Raw genomic sequence first — 21462 nt, 5'->3', positions numbered from 1 at the left:
GATGTGATGGGATCATATAGGTATGTATGAGGCATGTGGTATGACAAATGAAGCAATAAGGTATGAGGCATGAGGAGTAAGGGATGGAATTTATGAATGGTCAGTAGAAAGGTGTATCCCATATGTCTGTAGTGAGGTATGAGAACTGAGACATCAAGCATGAAGTATGTGGTGTGATTAATGAGGAATGATGGCTGAGACATCGGGTATTAAGAATGAGATATGAGATTTATGACTGGACAATAAACAGAGGTGTGAGTTTTAGCAGATATGTCAGTACTGACGTATGAGGAGTGAGGTACGAGGAGTGAGGTACGAAGAATGTCAGTAGAGAAATATGAGAAGTCAGGGTTGTCCATAGTGAGGTATGAGGAGTGAGGTATGAGGTATGAGGAGTAAGGTATGAAGAATGTCAGTAGAGAAATATGAAAAGTCAGGGTTGTCCATAGTGCGGTATCAGGAGTGAGGTATGAGGAGTGAGGTATGAGGTATGAGGAGTAAGGTATGAAGAATGTCAGTAGAGAAATATGAGAAGTTAGGGTTGTCCATAGTGAGGTATGAGGAGTGAGGTATGAAGAATGTCAATAGAGAAATATGAGAAGTCAGGGTTGTCCATAGTGAAATATGAGGAGTGAGGTATGAAGAATGTCAGAAGATAAATATGAGAAGTCAGGGTTGTCCATAGTGAGGTATTAGGAGTGAGGTATGAGGTATGAGGAGTAAGGTATGAAGAATGTCAATAGAGAAATATGAGAAGTCAGGGTTGTCCATAGTGAGATATGAGGAGTGAGGTATGAAGAATGTCAGAGAAATATGAGAAGTCAGGGTTGTCCATAGTGAGGTATGAGGAGTGAGGTATGAAGAATGTCAGAAGATAAATATGAGAAGTCAGGGTTGTCCATAGTGAGGTATTAGGAGTGAGGTATGAGGTATGAGGAGAAAGGTATGAAGAATGTCAATAGAGAAATATGAGAAGTCAGGGTTGTCCATAGTGCGGTATCAGGAATGAGGTATGAGGAGTGAGGTATGAGGAGTAAGGTATGAAGAATGTCAATAGAGAAATATGAGAAGTCAGGGTTGTCCATAGTGAGATATGAGGAGTGAGGTATGAAGAATGTCAGAGAAATATGAGAAGTCAGGGTTGTCCATAGTGAGGTGTGAGGAGTGAGGTATGAAGAATGTCAGAGAAATATGAGAAGTCAGGGTTGTCCATAGTGAGGTATGAGGAGTGAGGTATGAAGAATGTCAGAAGATAAATATGAGAAGTCAGGGTTGTCCATAGTGAGGTATTAGGAGTGAGGTATGAGGTATGAGGAGAAAGGTATGAAGAATGTCAATAGAGAAATATGAGAAGTCAGGGTTGTCCATAGTGCGGTATCAGGAATGAGGTATGAGGAGTGAGGTATGAGGAGTAAGGTATGAAGAATGTCAGTAGAGAAATATGAGAAGTCAGGGTTGTCCATAGTGAGGTATGAGGAGTGAGGTATGAGGAGTAAGGTATGAAGAATGTCAGTAGAGAAATATGAGAAGTCAGGGTTGTCCATAGTGAGGTATGAGGAGTGAGGTATGAAGAATGTCAATAGAGAAATATGAGAAGTCAGGGTTGTCCATAGTGAGGTATGAGGAGTAAGGTATGAAGAATGTCAGAAGATAAATATGAGAAGTCAGGGTTGTCCATAGTGAGGTATGAGGAGTAAGGTATGAAGAATGTCAGAAGAGAAATATGAGAAGTCAGGGTTGTCCATAGTGAGGTATGAGGAGTGAGGTATGAAGAATGTCAGAGAAATATAAGAAGTCAGGGTTGTCTATAGTGAGGTATGAGGAGTAAGGTATGAAGAATGTCAGAAGATAAATATGAGAAGTTAGGGTTGTCCATAGTGAGGTATGAGGAGTAAGGTATGAAGAATGTCAGAAGATAAATATGAGAAGTCAGGGTTGTCCATAGTGAGGTATGAGGAGTAAGGTATGAAGAATGTCAGAAGATAAATATGAGAAGTCAGGGTTGTCCATAGTGAGGTATGAGGAGTAAGGTATGAAGAATGTCAGAAGATAAATATGAGAGGTCATGGTTGTCCATAGTGAGGTATTAGGAGTGAGGTATGAGGAGTAAGGTATGAAGAATGTCAGTAGAGAAATATGAGAAGTCAGGGTTGTCCATAGTGCGGTATCAGGAGTGAGGTATGAGGAGTGAGGTATGAGATATGAGGAGTGAGGAGTGAAGTATGAGGTATCAGGAGTGAGGTATGAGGAGTGAAGTATGAGGTATGAGGAGTGAGGTATGAGGAGTGAAGTATGAGGTATGAGGAGTGAGGTATGAGGAGTGAAGTATGAAGTATGAGGAGTGAGGTATGTGGTGTAGCGCTACCCCTTTGGGGCTTGTGAAGGTTAGACAGGTTCTTTCCCACACAGTGTAGAGGCAGCCCGCCACACATCAGTCCATTCACTCCCCTCATTGATCACTCTGGGGGTTGTCTCTTTTGGAAGTTTATTTGCTGGTTGGAAGTTGGGGGGATTTGGGGGATGCAGGATACTCCAGAATAGAAAGTATCGCTAGCAGTGGACACCTCTTGCTTAGCACTAGTATAGGTAGACTGGAACAGACTGGGGACCATGAAGCATTATGAGCACAAGTAGAGGCTTCATTCATTGGTTTCTGGTATACACACAGTCCAAACATACAGCCTGTTGTAAAGTAGTCCAGCTTCCAGTTCAAAGGGCTCCAGTGGCACACAGCCCCCCTCCGCTCAACTACCCGTTCTCATTTAGAGTCAAGTTCCAGCTGATATAGTGGCATTTTTTAAAATAACAAACATGTTATACTCACCTGCTCTGTATAATGGGTTTGCACAGAGGGGGCCCCCTGAAACTCCTCTTCTAAAGTTGGGATTAGCTCTTCCATGGATGTTGGCTTTGTGAAGGTCTCTGTGAACTGCTCTAAAGATGGTTCCAGCTCTTCCATGGATGTTGCCGGTGTGAAGGCTTCTATGGGCTGTTTTAGTGTTATTTCTTCCATGGATCTTGGCTTTATGAAGGCTTCTATGGATTGGTTTATAGTTATTTAAAGCTCTTCCATGGATGTTGGCTTTATGGAGGCTTCTATGGACTGGTTTATAGTTATTTAAAGCTATTCTATGAATGTTGGCTTTGTGATGTTCTCTGTGAATTCTTTTAAAGCTAAGTTCATCTCTTTCACGGATGTTGGCGTTATGAAGGTCTTTGTGGACTGTTCTAGAGTTGGGTTCAGCTCCTCCATAGATGTCAGCTTTGTGAAAACCTCTGTAGAGTGTTTTAGAATTGGGTCCAGCTTTTCCATGGATCTTGGCTTTGTAAAAGGTCTCTATGGACTGTTTAAGAATTATTTCCAGCTCTTCCATGGACGTTGGCTTTTTGAAGGTCTCTGTGGACTGTTCTAGAGTTAGGTTCAGCTCTTCCATGAATGTCAGCTTTGTGAAGACCTCTATAGAGTGTTTTAGAGTTGGATTCAGCTCTTCCATGGATGTTTGCTTTCTCAAGGTCTCTGCAGACTGTTTTTCTAGTTGGTTTCTGCTGTTCAATTGAAGCTGGTTATGTGAAGGTCCCTGCAGAGCCTTTTGGTGTTGAGTTTTACTCTTCTATGGATGTTGGCTTCATGGTCTCTGTGGTCTGTTTTAGAACGGTGGCGTCTCTATGGGGGTGCAGGGGTGCGGCCGGGTGACACCTGCCAGGAGGGTGACGCCAGCAGCATATCATTCATGTGTGCTGGGCTGAATCACACTGCACAAATGGAGGTATCTGTGACAAATATGAGCCACTGCAGGTGCGCCTATGGCTTCCTATCATATCAACATCCCAACACACAGCATGCAAAGCCACTCCAGGTTACAGTGCCCCCACCGGGCATCGCTGCAGACACCACCCGCCCCATCTAATCTGACCAATTAAAGCATTTACAGGACTGAGCAGCAGCACCTGCCCGTAGGAGATAGGGAAAGATGTCCACTAGTTGATGAGGCAGAACCTGCCTTCCCCATGGTCACTGCAATCATCGTTCATCCCCAGAGAGGAAAGGACTACAATGAGTAGAATATATAGTGTATAGTACAGGAGGCAGAATATACAGTGTATATATACAGTACAGGATACACACACACACACACATATATATATATACTATATATTGCAGAGAGTACAAGGACAGCATACTGTAAACAATGTGCCCCCCACATAATGTGCCCTACTGTGCCCCGATGCAATGTACCCCCCACATAATGTGCCCTACTGTGCCCCGATGCAATGTGCCCCCCACATAATGTGCCCTACTGTGCCCCCGATGCAACATGCCCCCCACATAATGTGCCCTGCTGCCCTGTAAAGTACCCTGCTGTGTCTCCAACATAATGTGCCCTGCTGGGCCCTCCAATATAATGTGCCCCCCACAGAATGTGCCCTACTGTGCCCCCATGCAATGTGCCCCCCCACATAATGTGCCCTACTGTGCCCCCATGCAATGTGCCCCCCCACATAATGTGCCCTACTGTGCCCCGATGCAATGTGTCCCCCACACAATACGCCCTACTATGCCCCCCCGATGCAATGTGCCCCCACATAATGTGTCCTACTGTGCCCCCTAAGCAATATGTCCCCCACATAATGTGTCCTACTGTGCCCCCTATGTAATGTGCCCCCCACATAATGTGCCCTACTGTGCCCCCCAATGCATTGTGTCCCCCACATAATGTGGCCTAATGTGCTCCGAGGCAATGTGCCCCCCACATAATGTGCCCTACTGTGCTCCCCGCTGCAATGAGCCCCCCACATTTTTGTGCCCTACTGTGCTCCCCTCTGCAATTAACCCCCCACATTTTTGTGCCCTACTGTGCCCCCGATGCAATGTGCCCCCCACATTCTTGTGCCCCTGATGCAATTTGCCCCCCCGCATAATGTGCCCTGCTGCCCTGTAAAGTACCCTGCTGTACCCCCCTCCTGACAAAATGTGCCCTGCTGTGCCCCCTGATATAAGGTTCCCTGCTGCCTGCCATGTAATGTTTCCTAGTGTGGTGGAAATTTCACTATACGCTGCACATAATCCATGTCACTTTCAGCCTTTTGGTATAATGTATCTTAGTACGACCGTTTCCTGTATCTTCCCAAGTAACAGACATGACCACCATGACCTAACCCTAAGGCGGACATATCCCCACTCTGCAAACACTTCTCTGCAACCTCAGGAACCTTTCCATTACCAAACGGGTCTCAACCAGCCTCAGTCTGCCCCAGTCCGGGCTTTAGAGCGGGCTGCAGGAGAACTAACCCCGGGAGACACTGTGACAATATATATTAAATACATCTTCATAAAATGTTCACAACACTAGTGTGCCCACTGTAATGTGCCCTACTGACCCCCCACCCATGTAATGTGCCCTGCTGACCCCCCACCCATGTAATGTGCCCTACTGACCCCCCACCCATGTAATGTGCCCTGCTGATCCCCCACCCATGTAATGTGCCCTACTGACCCCCCCACCCATGTAATGTGCCCTGCTGACCCCCTACCCATGTAATGTGCCCTGCTGACCCCCCACCCATGTAATGTGCCCTGCTGACCCCCCACCCATGTAATGTGCCCTACTGACCCCCAACTCATGTAATGTGCCCTGCTGACCCCCCACCCATGTAATGTGCCCTGCTGACCCCCCACCCCTATAATGTGCCCTACTGACCCCCCCACCCATTTAATGTGCCCTACTGACCCCCACCCCTGTAATGTGCCCTGCTGACCCCCCACCCGATGTAATGTGCCCCACTGACCCCCCACCCCTGTAATGTGCCCTACTGACCCCCCACCCCTGTAATGTGCCCTACTGACCCCCCACCCCTGTAATGTGCCCTACTGACCCCCCACCCCTGTAATGTGCCCTACTGACCCCCCACCCCTGTAATGTGCCCTACTGACCCCCCACCCATGTAATGTGCCCTACTGACCTCCTGTCAACTGCTTGTCTCAGGTTTGACCCAGAATTGAGCATCTGTGCAAAAATATACAAGCAGAAATCTCACATTAAATAGGTACATTATATATTAACAATATTTATTCTATTATTTAATGCTATTACTAAAAATAATTACAATAAATGAACAGCTCACTGATCACACCGATGTTCCATGAGCTGTAGAATGTGAACATTATTTCAGGGGTTCTCCGAGATCTCAGAATGTTTGCCAAGGTTTCCTCCTTGGTAAAATGGTTGAACCCTTCACTGTATTGTAGATTACAGACACTATAAAACAATTTAAGCATATTTTATTTACAAAAGACTTCTGTTTTATTTAACCATGCCCCTTTAAGCCCCTCCCACTGTTAACACAACTTGGCCACACCTACTGTTTGCCACGGCGTGCACAGCGCACCACTTTGCTACTTTGTATGAAGTGGCCAAAGATATCCCAGGTCTTTTAGCAATCTTAGCAATGCTCCTGGCATGTTGAAAGCATGTCCGCTTTTTGCCATAGTGCACTGGCCATACCACATTTTTTTCTTTTATTTATCAAGTAAAGGGTTCAACTTGTGGTCTTGCACACGGGCCCACTGTTTTCATAAAACGCACGTGGGTGACACCATCGAGTAGCACTGTAACAGGCTGGGGAGCCACGCCAATACGCTAACCTGCTCAGTGCCCTGCTTGCCCAATCATAAAACAGAAAAAAATGCCCAACTGCTCCTCAACATCCGTTTACCAGCAGCAGTGCACATGAGGCCTTAAAGTTGGGCTTGGCTCTTTCTTAGATTTGGCTTTGTGAAGGTCTCCTTGAATTGCTTTAGAGTTGGGTTCAGCTCTTCCATGATTGTTGGCTTTGTGAAGGTCTCCTTGAATTGCTTTAGAGTTGAGTTCAGCTCTTCCATGATTGTTGGCTTTGTGAAGGTCTCCTTGAATTGCTTTAGAGTTGGGTTCAGCTCTTCCATGATTGTTGGCTTTCTGAAGGTCTCCTTGAATTGCTTTAGAGTTGGGTTCAGCTGTTCCATGATTGTTGGCTTTGTGAAGGTCTCCTTGAATTGCTTTAGAGTTGAGTTCAGCTCTTCCATGATTGTTGGCTTTGTGAAGGTCTCCTTGAATTGCTTTAGAGTTGGGTTCAGCTGTTCCATGATTGTTGGCTTTGTGAAGGTCTCCTTGAATTGCTTTAGAGCTGAGTTCAGCTCTTCCATGATTGTTGGCTTTGTGAAGTTCTCTCTGTTTTAGATTTGGGTTTGGCTCTTCCATGGATGTTGAAAGGTCTTGGAAGACTAATTTTTTTTTTAACTTATTTTTATTGTTTTCCATAAAAAAGGTAAGAGTGCAAAACGGAGCATCTTGGCATATCCTGGCTCAATACAATAACATTACATAAACAAAAAAACAGTGAACAGGTAGAACTAAAACGAAACCCATCCTTGCTAATCATAGAACACAGATAATGCCACCTAGGCCACTCGGGCAATTACAATTGTAGCCATGCCCCCGTAGGGGTTGCTGTGTGTAGTGGTTCACCTGTCACCCTGCCCAGCCAGAAATCCATCCCAGTCACTCAGAGACAAAAAACAGTCTATTACTTTGTTTTGTTTATTTGAGGGGATTAAACTTGGATGGGGATTTGGGAATTATGGGATGCCCAGGAAGATTTAGTGCAAAGTTGCTGGGGACTCCTCTACACATTTCTGTATATACGTTTCACTCTTCTCTCTCCAGCACAAACACTTGCTGCTAACCAATTCCTCCTCCAGCACTTTCCTTGCCACAGACTGTCGCTCCTCCAGACTAGATAGCACTGCATGGATAGGCCTGACACTACTTCAGCCAGGCCCCAATGAACTGCCTATTGCGGGTAGGGACCTCGGGCCCCTGTGGTGTAGAATAGTCCAAGTGCTAGCTGTCCTCTGCTTGGCTACCACTCCCAGATAGCTCCCTTCAGGCCCTGCCAACCAGCCTGGCTGCAAAGACCCCTTTCCACTGCCCTTCTCCACAGTCCTCTCCTCTGGTTCTGCACCCATCTCTGGAAAGGCAATCTCCCAGTTCTCTCAGGCTTTTCCTCCCCAGTCCTCCCGACTATGCTCACTCATCAGCCCTCCCGGTCCCGGTCCAGTGCTGTGACCAGTAGTCCTCCATGGAGATTCTTAGAAGGGTTCTCTCCCGCTGTCCTCTGCTTGGCTACCACTCCCAGATAGCTCTCTTCAGACCCTACCAACCAGCCTGGCTGCAAAGACCCCTTTCCACTGCCCTTCTCCACAGTCCTCTCCTCTGGTTCTGCACCCATCTCTGGAAAGGCAATCTCCCAGTTCTCTCAGGCTTTTCCTCCCCAGTCCTCCCGACTATGCTCACTCATCAGCCCTCCCGGTCCCGGTCCAGTGCTGTGACCAGTAGTCCTCCATGGAGATTCTTAGAAGGGTTCTCTCCCGCTGTCCTCTGCTTGGCTACCACTCCCAGATAGCTCTCTTCAGACCCTACCAACCAGCCTGGCTGCAAAGACCCCTTTCCACTGCCCTTCTCCACAGTCCTCTCCTCTGGTTCTGCACCCATCTCTGGAAAGGCAATCTCCCAGTTTTCTCAGGCGTGCCTCCCCAGTCCTCCTGACTATGCTCACTCATCAGCCCGCCCGGTCCCGGTCCAGTGCTGTGACCAGTAGTCCTCCATGGAGATTCTTAGAAGGGTTCTCTCCCGCTGTCCTCTACTTGCTCTCTCATGTGACATTAAAAAATAATCTTACTTCTTTTTTAATGTCATGTGACAGTGGCACTGATATGCAGCACTGATGGTGCATCGACTGTGTCAGTAGTTTTTTTATCTTTATTTTTATTTTTTTACAATTTTATTTTTTACAATACTTTTTTTTAATTAATTTTTACAATTTTTTGTTGTTGTTGTTTTTTTTTTTACAATGTCTTCTTTTTTTTGGGGGGGGGGGGGGGAGTGGATGGTGTCAGTGTGTTTTTTATTTTTTATTATTTTTACAATTTAACTTTTTTTTTTTTTTTAAGTAGTCTGTCTTTATTCAATATGTAAAGAACAAGACATAAGACATTTAGACAAGAAACCATAAAAAGGCAAAAGAAAGTTATCCTTTGGGTAACAGGTCCAGCAGGAGTTCAACTTGGAACATGTAAAGGGGTCCGATTGACCATCCAACATAAGAAACATAAGGGCAAATTATCCGCATGCGCGGTATTAATACAGAAAAATAGATCTACACATTATGAATTGCCATATTCCTTTCAGTGAAAACCCGATGTCAGTTAGCACCCATCTATATATGTTTATAGTATAAAGGGCAGGGCTGGTGCAAGGAATTTTGACACCCTAGGCGAAACCTCATTTTGCTGCCCCCCCCGGCTCCACCCCTGACTCCACCCCCTTTGCCCTGCCCATGTATACCCCACCTTTTTAATGAAGCGCCCATCAAACAGACTCCTGACCCCTAACATTCCAATGCTGGAACTCCGCCCCAGAGGGGGTGTCAGGTGATATAATAAATATGACATCACATCTATATTTTCAAACAGACCCATCAAACAGACTCCTGACCCCTGACATCTCCCCATTGGGACAGGGAAAGGCACTGATTACACAAATTCCCCAGTCCCTTTATCTATAGCCTCAGCTGCACTGAAGATGAATGGAGAGGAGACAGAGGCTCCTCTCCATTCATAAACTGAAGCAGAGGAAACACAGATTACAATGCTCAGATTACAATGGGACCAGAGAAGAGCATGGAGGGGGACCAGAGCAGAGCATGGAGGGGGACCAGAGCAGAGCATGGAGGGGGACCAGAGCAGAGCATGGAGGGGGACCAGAGCAGAGCATGGAGGGGAACCGGAGCAGAGCATGGAGGGGGACCAGAGCAGAGCATGGAGGGGGACCAGAGCAGAGCATGGAGGGGGACCAGAGCAGAGCATGGAGGGGGACCAGAGCAGAGCATGGAGGGGGACCAGAGCAGAGCATGAAGGGGGACCGGAGCGGAGCACAGAGGGGGACCAGAGCAGAGCATGAAGGGGGACTGGAGCGGAGTATGAAGGGGGACTGGAGCAGAGTATGAAGGGGGACCGGAGCAGAGCATGGAGGGGGACCAGAGCAGAGCATGGAGGGGAACCGGAGCAGAGCATGGAGGGGGACCAGAGCAGAGCATGAAGGGGGACTGGAGCGGAGTATGAAGGGGGACTGAAGCGGAGTATGAAGGGGGACCGGAGCGGAACACAGAGGGGGACCGGAGCAGAGAACGGAGGGGGACATGAATGGAGAACGGAGGGGGACCGAGGCGGAGCATGGAGGGGGACCAGAGCGGAGCATGGAGGGGGACCAGAGCAGAGCATGGAGGGGGACCAGAGTGGAGCACAGAGGGGAACCGGAGCGGAGCATGGAGGGGGACCGGAGCATGGAGAGGGACTGGAGCGGAGCACAGAGGGGGACCGGAGCAGAGCATGGAGGGGGACCAGAGTGGAGCACAGAGGGGAACCGGAGCAGAGCATGGAGGGGGACCGGAGCATGGAGGGGGACTGGAGCGGAGCACAGAGGGGGACCGGAGCAGAGCATGGAGGGGGACCAAAGCAGCGCATGGAGGGGGACCAGAGCAGAGCATGGAGGGGAACCGGAGCAGAGCATGGAGGGGGACCAGAGCAGAGCATGGAGGGGGACCAGAGCAGAGCATGGAGGGGAACCGGAGCAGAGCATGAAGGGGGACCGGAGCGGAGCACAGAGGGGGACCAGAGCAGAGCATGAAGGGGGACCGGAGCAGAGCACAGAGGGGGACCAGAGCAGAGCATGAAGGGGGACTGGAGCGGAGTATAAAGGGGGACTGGAGCGGAGTATGAAGGGGGACCGGAGCGGAACACAGAGGGGGACCGGAGCAGAGAACGGAGGGGGACCTGAGTGGAGAACGGAGGGGGACCGGAGCGGAGCATGGAGGGGGACCAGAGCAGAGCATGGAGGGGGACCAGAGCAGAGCATGGAGGGGAACCGGAGCAGAGCATGAAGGGGGACCGGAGCGGAGCACAGAGGGGGACCAGAGCAGAGCATGAAGGGGGACCGGAGCAGAGCACAGAGGGGGACCAGAGCAGAGCATGAAGGGGGACTGGAGCGGAGTATGAAGGGGGACTGGAGCGGAGTATGAAGGGGGACCGGAGCGGAACACAGAGGGGGACCGGAGCAGAGAACGGAGGGGGACCTGAGTGGAGAACGGAGGGGGACCGGAGCGGAGCATGGAGGGGGACCAGAGCAGAGCACGGAGGGGGACCAGAGTGGAGCACAGAGGGGGACCGGAGCGGAGCATGGAGGGGGACCGGAGCATGGAGAGGGACTGGAGCGGAGCACAGAGAGGGACCGGAGCAGAGCATGGAGGGGGACCAGAGTGGAGCACAGAGGGGAACCGGAGCAGAGCATGGAGGGGGACCGGAGCATGGCGGGGGACTAGAGCGGAGCACAGAGGGGGACCGGAGCAGAGCATGGAGGGGGACCGGAGCATGGAGGGGGACTGGAGCGGAGCACAGAGGGGGACCAGAGCAGAGCATGGAGGGGAACCGGAGCAGAGCATGGAGGGGAACCGGAGCAGAGCATGGAGGGGAACCGGAGCAGAGCATGGAGGGGAAACGGAGTGGAGCATGAAGGGGGACCGGAGCGGAGCATGAAGGGGGACCGGAGCAGAACACAGAGGGGGACCAGAGCAGAGCATGGAGGGGGACCGGAGAGGAGCACAGAGGGGGACCGGAGCGGAGCACAGAGGGGGACAGGAGCAGAGCATGGAGGGGGACCGGAGCATGGAGGGGGACTGGAGCGGAGCATGAAGGGGGACCAGAGCGGAGCATGAAGGGGGGACCGGAGCAGAGCACAGAGGGGGACCGGAGCAGAGCATGGAGGGGGACCGGAGCGGAGCATGGAGGGGGACCGGAGCGGAGCATGGAGGGGGAACGGAGCGGAGCACAGAGAGGGACCGGAGCAGAGCATGGAGGGGGACCAGAGCGGAGCACAGAGGGGGACTGGAGAGGAGCATGGAGGGGGACCGGAGCAGAGCATGGAGGGGGACCGGAGCATGGAGGGGGACCGGAGCGGAGCATGGAGGGGGACCGGAGCGGAGCATGAAGGGGGACCGGAGCAGAGCACAGAGGGGGACCAGAGCAGAGCATGGAGGGGGACCGGAGCGGAGCATGGAGGGGGACCGGAGCGGAGCATGGAGGGGGACCGGAGCGGAGCACAGAGAGGGACCGGAGCAGAGCATGGAGGGGGACCAGAGCGGAGCACAGAGGGGGACCGGAGCAGAGCATGGAGGGGGACCGGAGCATGGAGGGGGACTGGAGCGGAGCAGAGAGGGGGACCAGAGCAGAGCATGGAGGGGAACTGGAGCAGAGCATGGAGGGGAACAGGAGCGGAGCATGAAGGGGGACTGGAGCGGAGCATGAAGGGGGACCGGAGCAGAACACAGAGGGGGACCGGAGCAGAGCATGGAGGGGGACCGGAGAGGAGCACAGAGGGGGACCGGAGAAGAGCATGGAGGGGGACCGGAGCAGAGCATGGAGGGGGACTGGAGCGGAGCACAGAGGAGGACCGGAATGGAGCATGGAGAGGGACAGGAGTGGAGGGGGTGTCAGGTGATATAATAAATATGACATCACATCTATCTATTCCAATGCTGAAACTCCGCCCCAGAGGGGTTGTCAGGTGATATAATAAATATGACATCACATCTGTATATTCCAATGCTGGAACTTCGCCCCAGAGGGGGTGTCAGGTGATATAATAAATATGACATCACATCTATATATTCCAATTCTGGGACTCCGCCCCAGAGGGGGTGTCAGGTGATATAATAAATGACATCACATCTGTATATTCCAATGCTGGGGGTCTCAGGCTTTGGCTGTGGGGATATAATTGGTAAAAATAATGTCTCGGCACAGATATTATGTCACTTTCCAGCTTGGGAACCTCATCTTCCATCCGGGATGAACTTGCTTTGGGCTGTTTGTTGAATTTTAAGATTATATTATGAATATTCCTGCAAATCTTTCCTTTGCAGAGCTGGGACTCCACCCTGGAAGAGCTGGCTACATCCTATGCAGCAAAGTGCATCTGGGAACATAATGAGGAACGTGGACACCGGGGGGAGAACCTCTTCCTGATGTCGGGCTCTGGCCTGGATGTGGACATGGGATTGGCCGATTGGCATAATGAGCGAGACTTTTACAACTTCACTGCCAACACCTGCCAGGAGGGCCAAATGTGTGGCCACTACACCCAGGTAATGGGGGTCTCCAGGCTCTGGGCTTGTTAAAATCGGGCCTCAGATGAAAGTGGTGATGGGGGTTCATCACTTTCTATGTTCATACATTGGGACCCAATATTCAGACCAATGTTTTTGTAAGAAGAAATGTATTATGGGCATCTGGCTGTGAGTGTGGCTATTGTACGGTCCTGATTCTTGGTTCAGGGTTAGGTCAATGGTCGGGGTTCTGTAACATTAAACACAGAGGTGGGGTGATATTATAGAGAGTTGAGAGATAACAATGAAAATGTGGAAGGAACTGATCTGGCAGCTAATGTATAACTTCAGAAGATTTACAGATATGTAGCGCTATCCCATAGGAGCCGCTAGAAAGTTGTCCAAGGTTTCATTTCCCAACAGTTGCTCCGTAGCCAGGCAAGCATTCATAGTCACTCTCCAGCTCAATAAACAGTCCAGGGGTTCTCTTTTTGGTGTTTTTATTTTTGGGTAACTTGGATTGGGTTGGGGCAGTGGGAGGGATACTCCAAAAAGAACAAAGTGAGGACACTAGACTTCCTTCTGTAGAACTGTAAGCAAAGTCTGGGTATTGGCCAGGTGTGGGCTGCTCCACACCTATGTTCCAGAAACAACCCACAGTTCTCCAGAAAGCAGAGAGAGCAATCAAACCTGCAACAAGTGAAAAACTGAACAGGCTAAACTAATCAAACACAGCCCCATTGGTTAGTTAAAAACTAAACTACCTAATCCTAACAGCTATCTAGTAGGGTGCTACAAATAATTTATTAATTCAGTAATCCATGGGTTGGACAAATGTCCCAAAAATTTGAATTCAAAAGCTGGCTCCATCATGAAGACCTAAATTAGCACCTATTTGTCAACTAGTGTCTGGTGGGTTTGTGTGCCGATATCAGAGGACTACGGTCACCTCATCAGACCCTGCAGCTGCAGCGTTAGCAAGGAGCCAGGATTTCACAAATTGGTGCCCAAACTGTCTTCTACAACACTCCTTTTCCTAAAGATAAGTGCTTTATCTCCAATTAAATCCAAAATATTAGGGATCATCTTGCCCAGACCCTCTACATTGGATGCTATGTCCCCTAGGTCAGCAGGCAGTGGGTGCCTCCATGCTTCCACGAGTACCAGGGTCCCCAGAGGGTCTGACTCATTCCTTCTCCAGCAGGACTTCACGTTGAGTCCCATCTCCCTCTCAAGTAGGTAGTGGGTGTCCCCATCCTTCCACAAGTTCCAGGATCCTCAGAAGGTCAGAACCATTCCCCCTCCAGCAGGACATCTTCCCCAGACCCTCTACATTGGATGCTATGTCCCCTCAGTCAGTAGGCAGAGTGTGCCTTCATGCATCCACGAGTGCCAGGATCCTCAGAGTATCAGACTTATTCCCCCTTCAGCAGGATATCACGTTGAGTCCCTTGTTCCCTTCAGGCAGGTAGCAGGTGCCTCCATGCTTCCACAAGTACCAGGATCCTTCAAGGATCAGACTCATTTCCCTCCAGCAGGACATCTTCCCCAGACCCTCTACATTGGATGCTATGTCCTCTCAGTCAGCAGGCAGTGGGTGCCTCCATGCTTCCACAAGTACCAGGATCCTCAGAAGGTCAGACTCATTCTCCCTCCAGCAGGACATCTTCCCCAGACCCTCTTCATTGGAGGTTGAATAGTAAGGTGTAAGAAGTGAAAAGCGATAAGGATATAAACACATCACCAAGAAAGGTTGAATAAAGTAATCTAACAGTACAGTGCAACTAGAGGTGAATTCTAGTTACCAATTAGACAGTGATCAGTTCATAGGGTCCAGGGATCGAAGGTGATTCATGTAGTAAACCGAAGTGAGCAACGACACACAAGAGTGAATCTGATGTCCCTGGGTGAAGCCTAAAAGGGCAAGGCCATCACACGCCCACCAACGTCACGTAGGCATGCACTGCAGGAGGGAGGTGTCCTTGGCTGGGGAAGAGAACTGCCCAGCATCGGTGCCATTACACTTCTCCATCTAGCCGCCAGATGGTATTACCATGGAAACGAGGGGCGGTGCCACAGCAATGACACCGCACCTGCAACACACAGAAGGTGACGTTGATGCATGGCGCATGAACGTCCACCCACATTGTCTGTAGGAGGGGAGGGTCCATGGCATGCATCGCAGCTCCCGGGAGGGATGGGAGCCAGAGGGTTCCTAAACCAGATCACATGACACACTTAATAGAGCAAGGGAGGCCGTATATCTAATCAAGGGATGAGAGGTAACAGCCCCATCCCAAGGGTGTTGGCCCTAGAAAGAGAGGGAATTAAATAATCCAGTAATAAGGGTATAATTACTAAATGTGTAGATGTTATCAGACCTAGCTAAACCTAAACATAAACTACGTGCTTCCATCCCTGTATTGCTATAAGAAAAAGAAGAACAGTTGAGACTTTATATGAGGCGGTGACCAGTCAGCAGGCAGTGGGTGCCCCATACTTCAAGTTCCAGGATCCTTATCGGATCAGACTCATTCCCCCTCCAGCAGGACATCTTCCCCAGACCCTCTATATTGAATGCTAAGTATGTCCTCTCAGTCAGCAGGCAGTGTGTGCCTCCATGCTCTCACGTGTACTAGGATCCTCAGAGGGTCAGACTCATCCCCCCTCCAGCAGGACATCTTCCCCAGACCCTCTAAATTGGGTGCTATGTCCCCTCAGTCAGCAGGCAGAGGGTGCCTTCATGCTCCCACGTGTACTAGGATCCTCAGAGGGTCCGACACACACCCCTCCAGCAGGACATCTTCCCCAGACCCTCTACATTGGATGCTATTTTCCCCTCAGTCAGCAGGTCCTGGGTGCCCCATACGTCAAGTTCCAGGATCCTCAGAGGATCAGACTCATCCCCCCTCCAGCAGGAAATCTTCCCCAGACCCTCTACATTGGATGCTATGTCCCTTTAGTCAGCAGGCAGTCGGTGCCCCCATACTTCAAGTTCTAGGATCATCAGAGGATCAGACTCATTCCCCTCCAACAGGACATCATGTTGGGTCCTTTGTCCCCATCAGGCAGGTAGTGGGTGGCCCCATCCTTCCACAAGTTCCAGGATCCTCAGAAGGTCAGACTCATTCCCCCTCCAGCAAGACATCTTCCCCAGACCTTCTACATTGGATGCTATGCCCCCCTCAGTCAGCAGGCAGTGGGTGCCTCCGTGCTTCCACGAGTACCAGAATCCTCAGAGGGTCAGACTAATTTCCCTTAAGAAGGACATCACGCTGAGACCCTTGTCCCCCTCAGGCAGGCAGTGGGTGCCTTCATGCTTCCACAAGTTCCAGGATTCTCATGCTTCCACAAGTTCCAGGATCCTCATGCTTCCACAAGTTCCAGGATCCTCAGAAGGTCAGACTCATTCCTCCTCCAGCAGGACATCTCCCCCAGACCCTCTACATTGGATGCTATATTCCCCTTAAGTAGGATAGTTCCAGGTCTCTGTGCTAGGCCCAACAGGCTTCCAGCATAGCCTGTATATTCCACTACACACCTTCCCAGGCCTCGGCCAAGGCAGAAGAGACCCCACCAGGCCACTCCCCAAGTTTATCCTCCCCAGCATGCACCACTGCCAATAAATGTCCTTGTGGTTGGCCAGAGGGGACATAAATAGTCATAATGTAGCATTGCTGGAGACCCCCTGTATATTGCCAATGGTGACAGTGACACCTACAGGCAGAAGCCAGGAACAGCAACACAGAACCTAAGGGTAAGCCAAGTGAGATGCAGCAAACTATCCTGAGCAGATTACCTCCAGGCACAACTAAATGTAATGAGTCACTTCTGCTTATGGCAGGGGGCCACAGGTATGGGGGGGCTACAGGTATGGGGGGGCTACAGGTATGAGGGGCTACAGGTATGGGGGCTACAGGTATGAGGGGCTACAGGTATGTGGGGCTAAAGGTATGGGGGGGCTACAGGTATGAGGGGCTACAGGTATGGGGGCTACAGGTATGGGGGCTACAGGTATGAGGTGCTACAGGTATGAGGGGCTACAGGTATGAGGGGCTACCTGTATGAGGGGCTACAGGTATGAGGGGCTACAGGTATGAGGGGCTACCTGTATGAGGGGCTACAGGCATGTGGGGCTAAAGGCATGAGGGGCCACAGGTATGGGAGGCTACAGGTATGGGAGGCTACAGGTATGGGGGACTAGAGGTATGGGGGACTAGAGGTATGGGGGACTACTGGTATGAGGGGCTACAGGTATGGTGGGGGCGACAGGTATGAGGGGTGCTGATCACCTTTTATGTAGGAAAAGACATGTCAGACCCAATGTGCAGCTCAGTGCAGAGGTAATGGCTGTGACTGGAGCATGGGCAGATAGCTGGCGTTCCAGTGCAGCATCCTGACATTTCATTGCAGAGTCCTGGCTTTCTGGGCTTAACCCCCGTACAAGGTTCCTGAGATCTTAGCCTGGTGTATATAAAGGCGTACCATGTTACTGTCCAGTTTTGGATGGAGTAGAGAAGGGTTAGAGCCTCTGTCTATGTCCCTCAGGTGTCACTTCCTGTTATTTCTTTGGCATATGAAGTCAGGGAAAGTCTCCCCAGAGGTACATAGCAAAAGAAAACACTGGCCGAGTTTTTCACTACTCCAACCAAAACTGAAGAAAATATTTGGCCTTAGAAATACTTTGGAGAAAACCAGACATGACCTTATAATGTATGTATAACCCAACGTTCTCTATGCAGTAGGTAATGGTTAGAACACCTGGTAGTTGTTGGATAAAGTAGGTAAGGGTTAGAACCCTTGGTAGTTGTTGGATGCAGTAGGTAAGGGTTGAAACCCCTTGTAGTTGTTGGATGCAGTAGGTAAGGGTTAAAACCCCTGGTAGTTTTCTATTTCTTACCCCTCTGGAGATATAGTCAGGTGTCTCCAGGATGTGTCCCCAATGGAAGATTTCCCCCAACTCGTGTAACAATTTGGATTTCCAGTCACTTTCGGTGACACTGGCACAAATAGAGGATGAATCTCCCCAACAGGGGACACAGACAGCAATAGGAACATGACAGAGGGTCCAACCTTCCCAAATCCATCCAAAACATAGAAAAAGTTTTGCCTTTACATTCTCCCTGAAGATAGGAAAGTTGAGAGTCACAAGGCACTTCGAGGTTCAGAACAATGTTTGGTTGAAGGGCATTAAATTTGGACATACACAGAATGTCCCATCACCAATCAGAGGTCACATTGGCTGCACATTGGCTGAGGGGTGTTTGCGATTAGTGTGGCCCCCTTTTAGGGTTATGTCCAATCACCAATCAAGGGTCACATTGACTGAGGGGTGTCTGGGATTGGTTTGGCCCCCTTTTCAGGGTTATGTCCAATTACCAATCAAGGGTCACATTGGCTGAGGGGTGTCTGCAATGAGTGTGGCCCCATTTCCAGGTTATGTTCAATCATCTATGGGGGTCACATTGGATAAGGGAAAGTCTTTCTAGGGGTCCCCATATGACTCACCATTATATTCTCTACCCGAGGCTGACTGTCCAATTTACAATCTTTATTCAATCTCCTTCGGATCTCCCAATGACATCTTAATGATGAGATCTGATCCAATATGGTCACCATCTGTATGAATAATGAGTGTGCGGCTCTGCAGATCAGGGGCCCCATCATACATGTCCTTCCTGTGTTACCTGTTACGTGTATCCTCTGGTGCTGTCACCCATGAGAATTCCTGTCATTCTTCACAGATGGTCTGGGCCACCACGGAACGCGTCGGATGTGGAGAGAAATTCTGTGAGAAGGTTGAGGGATTTGAAGATGGCAACATGTATCTCCTGGTCTGTAACTACGAACCGCCGTAAGTCAGCAACCAATCAGCAGTCTTTGATTTGTCACATGGTGGGAAATGCCTTTAGCTGACACTTTTCACAAAGACGATGACACTCCTTTAGGGTTCCTAGGGTTAGGGTTACTAGGGTTAGGTTTCCCAGAGTTAGGGTTACTAGGGTTAGGGTTACTAGGGTTAGGTTTCCCAGGGTTAGGGTTACTAGGGTTAGGTTTCCCAGAGTTAGGGTTACTAGGGTTAGGGTTACTAGGGTTAGGTTTCCTAGTGTTATGGTTACTAGGTTTAGGGTTACTAGGGTTAAGTTTCCTAGCGTTAGGGTTCCTAGGTTTTGTTTGGGTTACTAGGTTTAGGGTTAAGTTTCCTAGGTTTAGGTTTCCTAGGGTTAGGGTTCCTAGGTTTAGAGTTCCTAGGGTTAGGATTAGGTTTCCTAGCATTAGCGTTAGGGTTCCTAGGGTTAAGGTTGTTAGGGTTAAGTTTCCTAGGGTTATGGCTACTAGGTTTAGGGTTAATAGGGTTAGGGTTCCTAGGGTTTATGGTTCCAAGGGTTAGGGCTACTAAGGTTGGGGTTCCTAGGGTTAGGTTTCCTAGTGTTATGGTTACTAGGATTAGGGTTACTAGGGTTAGGGTTCCTAGGTTTAGGGTTAGGTTTCTTAGTGTTAAGGTTACTAGGGTTGGGGTTGGGTTTCTTAGGGTTAGGGTTCCTAGGGTTAGTGTTACTAAGTTTAGGGTTAAGTTTCCTAGGTTTAGGGTTCCTAGAGTTAGGGTTCCTAGGTTTAGGTTTAGGTTTCCTAGCATTAGCGTTAGGTTTCCTAGGGTTAAGGTTGTTAGGGTTAAGTTTCCTAGGGTTATGGCTACTAGGTTTAGGGTTAATAGGGTTAGGGTTCCTAGGTTTAGGGCTACCATTCCTAGGGTTAGGGTTCCTAGGGTTTATGGTTCCAAGGGTTAGGGCTACTAAGGTTGGGGTTCCTAGGGTTAGGTTTCCTAGTGTTATGGTTACTAGGATTAGGGTTACTAGGGTTAGGGTTCCTAGGTTTAGGGTTAGGTTTCTTAGGGTTAAGGTTACTAGGGTTGGGGTTGGGTTTCTTAGGGTTAGGGTTCCTAGGGTTAGGGTTACTAGGTTTAGGGTTACGTTTCCTAGGTTTAGGGTTCCTAGAGTTAGGGTTCCTAGGTTTAGGTTTCCTAGCATTAGCGTTAGGGTTCCTAGGGTTAAGGTTGTTAGGGTTAGGTTTCCTAGGGTTATGGCTACTAGGTTTAGGGTTAATAGGGTTAGGGTTCCTAGGTTTAGGGTTACCGCACCTAGGGTTAGGGTTCCTAGGGTTTATGGCTCCAAGGGTTGAGGCTACTAAGGTTAGGGTTCCTAGGGTTAGGACTAGGTTTCATAGGTTTAGGGTTAGCGTTCCTAGGATTAGCATTCATAAGGTTAGGTTTCCTAGGTTTAGGGTTACTAGGGTAAGGTTTCCTAGGGTTATGGTTAGAGTTCTTAGGGTTAGGGTTCCTAGGGTTAAGGTCATGTTTCCTAGGGTAAGGGTTAGCGTTCTTAGGGTTAGGGTTACTAGGGTTAGGTTTCCTAAGTTTAGGGTTCCTAGGGTTAGGGTTACAAGGGTTATGGTTAGGTTTGCTAGGGTTAGAATTCTTAGGGTTAGGGTTACTAGGGTTAGGTTTCCTAAGTTTAGAGTTCCTATGGTTACATTTCCTAGCTTTAGGGTTACTAGGGTTAGGGTTGGGTTTCCTAGGTTTAGGGTTACTAGGGTTGTACAGGTGAGCTGGGTGTACAGGTGATGTGGGTGTACATGTGATGTGGGCATACAGGTGAGCTGGGTGTACATGTGATGTGGGCATACAGTTGATCTGGGTGTACAGGTGATCTGGGTTTACTGGTGATCAGGGTGTACAGGTGAGCTGGGTGTACAGGTGAGCTGGGTGTACAGGTGATGTGGGTGTACAGGTGATCTGGGTGTACAGGTGAGCTGGGTGTACAGGTGAGCTAGGTGTACAGGTGAGCTAGGTGTACAGGTGATGTGGGTGTACAGGTGATGTGGGTGTACAGGTGAGCTGGGTGTACAGGTGATGTGGGTGTACAGGTGAGCTGGGAGTACAGGTGTTGTGGGTGTACAGGTGATGTGGGTGTACAGGTGATCTGGGTGTACAGGTGATCTGGGTGTACAGGTGAGCTGGGTGTACAGGTGAGCTAGGTGTACAGGTGATGTGGGTGTACAGGTGATGTGGGTGTACAGGTGATGTGGGTGTACAGGTGAGCTGGGTGTACAGGTGATGTGGGTGTACAGGTGAGCTGGGAGTACAGGTGTTGTGGGTGTACAGGTGATGTGGGTGTACAGGTGATCTGGGTGTACAGGTGAGCTGGGTGTACAGGTGAGCTAGGTGTACAGGTGATGTGGGTGTACAGGTGATGTGGGTGTACAGGTGAT

General features: G+C 49.7%; 1 protein-coding gene across 1 annotated transcript in view; it reads left to right on the top strand.

Annotated features, from left to right (window-relative positions):
* Positions 1-21462, top strand: part of LOC141129358 (uncharacterized) — a 79675-nt gene that overhangs the window by 21795 nt on the left and 36418 nt on the right. Inside the window, exons 2-3 of the mRNA XM_073617344.1 lie at positions 13012-13233; positions 18939-19048. Coding sequence (XP_073473445.1) covers positions 13012-13233; positions 18939-19048 — 332 coding nt within the window. The remainder of the gene's footprint in view (positions 1-13011; positions 13234-18938; positions 19049-21462) is intronic.

Source organism: Aquarana catesbeiana, linkage group LG01 (assembly GCF_042186555.1).
Source record: "Aquarana catesbeiana isolate 2022-GZ linkage group LG01, ASM4218655v1, whole genome shotgun sequence".
Classification (NCBI taxonomy): Eukaryota; Metazoa; Chordata; class Amphibia; order Anura; family Ranidae; genus Aquarana; species Aquarana catesbeiana.
This window is presented reverse-complemented; position numbering and strand designations above follow the sequence as displayed.